This window comes from Malurus melanocephalus, unplaced genomic scaffold, assembly GCF_030028575.1.
Source record: "Malurus melanocephalus ecotype Western Australia unplaced genomic scaffold, MMel_1.1 scaffold_498, whole genome shotgun sequence".
NCBI classification, from domain to species: Eukaryota; Metazoa; Chordata; class Aves; order Passeriformes; family Maluridae; genus Malurus; species Malurus melanocephalus.
In genome coordinates, this window is record NW_026623730.1 from 64,095 (window position 1) to 68,857 (window position 4,763).

At 43.0% G+C, this 4,763-nt stretch overlaps 1 protein-coding gene across 1 annotated transcript in view; it reads right to left on the reverse strand.

Moving 5' to 3' along the window:
• The window catches only part of CHST15 (carbohydrate sulfotransferase 15), a 21,444-nt gene that overhangs the window by 6,998 nt on the left and 9,683 nt on the right, over positions 1-4,763 (reverse strand). The window contains exons 4-5 of the mRNA XM_057381209.1: positions 3,128-3,284; positions 2,396-2,453 (exon numbers count right to left, since the gene is read on the reverse strand). Of these exons, the coding sequence (XP_057237192.1) occupies positions 2,396-2,453; positions 3,128-3,284 (215 nt within the window). The remainder of the gene's footprint in view (positions 1-2,395; positions 2,454-3,127; positions 3,285-4,763) is intronic.

The window sequence follows — 4,763 nt, forward strand, 5'->3', positions numbered from 1 at the left end:
ATCCCTGGAGACCTGACCCCAGTAATTGTGTGAGCCAATATTTCCTCCTAAAGGCAAATTTTAATTTCATTTTCTCTGTGAACAGAACCAGTCCCAGCTGATGTTGGTGCCCCTCTACACGTGGTGATCCATGGACAGGAACAGTCCTTGTCCCAAAAGCTTAAAGCTGATTTTAGAAACTTTAGGTGGGTTAGAAAGAGTAATTTTTATGTAATTACTAAGCTGGCTACCACCACAAGTAAGAAAGACTCCAGATTTCACATTCCCTATACAGGAAGCTTCACCTCCAGTCTTAATATATTGATTTTCTATTAAAAACTTCCCATTTACAGCATTCCACCTGCTGATTTTAGTTGGGTTTTTTTTGAGATGAGGCAATGAAGCAGGAGTTTTTCTAAGTTACAGAGGACTATCTGTTCATTGCACACTTTTAGCACAAATTTTATAATGGCTTAAAATCACTTTGAAAAAATTGTGTAAATTCAAATCCATCTGGAGGTGATACAGCAAAACAACCCAAAACCTACAGGCAAGGAAAATTTTAGCATTAACCCCTGAAACCCTGCTTAAGCTTTTGCAAGATAAGCATGGTTCAAAGAGACAAAWGAAATGCTCAGACATGGCATGAACATTAGATCTGTATTTTAACTTCCATCCATAATTAGGCTTAGAATGACCAGAACCACAACACCACCAYAGATTTTAAAGACATTTCTGTATCATTTGAGTCACTTCCCCAAGTCTGTTTGCAGYACAGATCTGATGCCTTCACAGTACCCATCTCTTGACAAAGTTCCACAAATCCTATGTATCTATCAGCCTCTTTCAAAAAATCACAGGTGTCTAAAAAATGACCTAAAAACACAGATCTGTTTATTACTGCACTGACCTTCTGTGTTGCACTTTATTTATTCTTAAACTTCCCCAGATTTCCTCAGGTCCTTAAAAACACCTCATTTGGAAARTTTAGGCCTTAATCCAGCAAAGCACTTAAGCACAGGAATAGCCCCTCTGCACTCACTATTTATGTCAGTGTTTTGCAAGAACAGGATTTTATTTCCCACGTGAAACAAATGAAGACTCTCTGTTCATTTAGAAAAAGAGGAAAGGGAAAAGCTGAAGGACCAAGCCAGCTGAATTCACCTAAATAAGACACACAACAGCATCTCCTGCTTGCAGGAAATGTGGATATCCAGACTCAGGTTGRCCCTGGGATGGTGGGACTGACTGGGGAAAGGCTTCCTCCTGGGGAAATTCAACCATGTGCAGCATGGGCCAGGCTGAAATGTCATTAAAAAGGTTTAATACTACTGCTCGGTATTTCTAACCATCCATCAAAAAAAAAATGCATATTATTTCAGATTTGTTGGCATCTCATGAAAAACTGCATTCTGGAGGACAAGTTCTCCCTCTGCAGGGCAGCTAAGATTTTCTTTCCATTTTTCTTTTACTTCCCCCCCTCCTCCATCTGTTTTTAATTCTGGAGACATCTGCCTTTGCTGATTAGGATTTCAGCTGTTCTGGCTACTTGAAGTCCTTCCCTTCRACCTCTGTCCATTCCAATGAAATAATGACACCGGTTGACAACAACCATCAAAACATTTGATGTCATTCAAATATTCCCAGCTGGGGATAACCCAGACAAGGTTAGACCAGAGCCTGTCCCAGCCCCACACAGGGCACCCAACATCACTGATGGACCCTGGGCTGTCCCTTCTCATCTGCAGCTCAGATGAGCCATGAGGAATTAAAGGAAATGTAAATGGAAAGGAATCAATTTATCTTAAGTACAGTAAGGGAGGTGAAGCTGACTTTTTCTGTCACCCCTGTTAAAGCTGACAAAGACCTACAGCCCCATTAGAGAGGCTGGTTAAGGCAATCAGGGAGTTTGTCACTAATTTACATGAGGAAGCCACTCCAGCCACTCTCTCGCATAAAATTACCATCGGTAAAATTAAAATCCTGGGATCAGGAGGTGCTGCTCGAGTTGAGAGCTGCATTTTCTGACAGAGGAGCTGGGGAGCCTCTCACAGCCCTCTCCCACCACAGCCACGTCCTGCCAGCAGGGCAGCTCCTTGGGGAACACCATCCCAGAGCTGGGAGCTGCTGCCTGCACAAGCACCCCGGGTCTGCTCTTCTCCCAGATCCACCAGAGCCTGGTCCCCATCCTCATCGGCATCCCCATCCCCATCTCATCCCCATCCCCATCCCAGGATCCCCTCCCATCCTCATCCTCATCTGCATCCCCATCCAATCCCCATCTTCATCCCCTCCCCATCCCATCCCATGGATCCCATCCCATGGATCCCATCCCATGGATCCCATCCCATGGATCCCATCCCATGGATCCCATCCCATGGATCCCATCCCAATCCCTATCCCATCCCTCCCTGACTTTTCCTGGGCTCTGCCCTCGCCCCAAGAGTCCTGAATATCCCCCTTCTGGAGGAAGACTGGAGAGAAAAAGTGAAATTCGAGTGGAAAGATGGGCATTTCTGGCTGTCCATAGCCATTGAAAAAGGCTTTCCATGCCTTGGGAAAAGCCAAGCCCTCTCTCTCCCTGCAAACAATGCCAGGATGAGCTCCTGAGCAGCTCTCAAGCTACAAATGCCCAGTGAAACTTTCCACAAGTGCCTCACCAAGCACTTTTCAGATTTTAAAAAGTTTGCATTGTTTGCTGACTCTGGAACTATTTAATCATTATCAATCACTATTATTTGATCAGTTTGAACTGCAAACCCCATGGAAACATAAATTTTGCTACTTAAATGAAATAAAACATTTCCCAGGACCACTTTATGCTGAGATGTGAAGATRCAGTGCCCTCCTAGTCTGAGTCCTGCTGACAACCAGTGCACATTAGCTCAGGTAATAGCATTAGATTGCATTTGGAAACCTAAAAATTCTTTYTTTCAGAGTAGCTCAGGTGTCCAGGCATGGCACTCATGGCATTCACGCTCACATGCTTCTCTTTAAACCATTATCACAATTACATCTGCCAAAATACACAGAATAAAACCCCTCTTATCACAACCAAACAGCTTTCAAACACCACAGGAATATTTGCTTGCATTCAAGAGAGTGAGAGCCAATAAAATGATTAAAATAAGAAAACTTTCCTGCTCACCTTTCAACGGGGTCCCTCAGCATGATGATAAGTTTGGCATTGGGCTGGAAGGCATGGATAAAATCCTGGATCAAGAAGGGAGGTTCTCCTTCAGTGCTGTTGTCATAGAAGAAAATCCAAGCGTTGTTGTCCCACATTGTSGAGGCACTGGCTTCCCCTGGAAATAAAAAACATCTCTGCTGGTAACTTATTTCATTTTTCACACTGGAGTGGGTATTGGCTGAATTTTGAACTGCTACAGACGGATCAAAATCGAGCCCATGAATTTCCACATGCCTTAGCTCATATAAACTGACCTGGCTGGAGTTCCCAGAGCTGGAGCCTTTGGGAATGCACGGATGGTTAAGGAATGTTTTATACAATTCCACCTGAAATGTTGCTGTCTGTAACCACAGTGCTTCCTGCATGTGGTTAATGCATGCAAATTGATTTAATYTGGGCTGGGATGGACTGCTCAGGGTTTTGGCACATTCTCCAGGGGGAATTGTGGAATCCCAGAATGATTCTGGCTGGGCAGGGACACCTTCCACCATCCCAGGGTGCYCCAAASCCCSTCCARCCYGGCCTTGAGGAGGCAGGGGTTTGTCCCTGCTGAAGCCTTGCAATGCTCTTTGTGGCACTCAGGAGTTGGTTTTAATGCTCCCARTCTCAGGGAAGCAGCTTGCTAACAAATTGTAAAATATCCCACAGAAAAATGTGGAAACCACCACTCCTGCCGATCAACAACATGGAAAACATAATCAGGAGAATCAGTGAGAGCATCAGAAATACTAAAAAAGCAGTTGAGTTGTGTCATTGAGGGTTGAAGTATTTTAATATAATAGTTAATGTAGAATAAGTTATTTACTAAAAGATAAAGGGTTTATAGAATAAATAGCACAGTTTGGTAAAATACCAGATTCTGATCTCTTTAGTTCTGGAGAAGCTCATTCTGAATGCAATGCTGAAGGGAGAAAAATAATCAGTAAAAATCTCCATCAGAGTGAGGTGCATGATGCTTCAGCTGCTAAATAAATAATCTGATATGATGTTTTGAATTTTATAACCTCCTCTGTCTTTTTAAGTAATACTGGCATTGATGTGGCACAGCACTGTTTAATAAAACATATACAGAAGCTTTTGGGGAACTTTCACTCTCTGACAGTAGAACRAAAGCTAATTCTTGCTAATGAGGTTTTTCAAATCAAAGGGAAGGAGATTAAAAAAAAAATAATAATGTTGTAGGCTTATAGATTTGCACATTATTCCCCTTTTTTTTTTATTTTTTCTTCTTTCCTCTGCTGGGAAAGCCCAATAAAGATTTTAAAAAGCAGGCAAAACACAACATGAGAAAGGTGCTGGCTCCAAACTTCAGCTGAACATAATGTGATTCATTAACAAAGTCTGGGAGTTGTTAGAAAACACATTAATCTTCTGTCATGTTCACTTTGCCTCTTTTCAGGAGRAGGAGATCGGGTCCATTGGCTGTAGCTGGGTGTCCACAACAGCTCCGCTCTCCTGTTCTAAATTAATTAGCCAAAGCGCTGCCTAATCACCAGCGGGCTTTGACTTGTCAATTAAAACTCAATTAGCCCRGCTCCCACGCTGGGTGAGGCAGAAACACAAAGGATTAAGCAGAGGCCAGGAGCTGAGACAG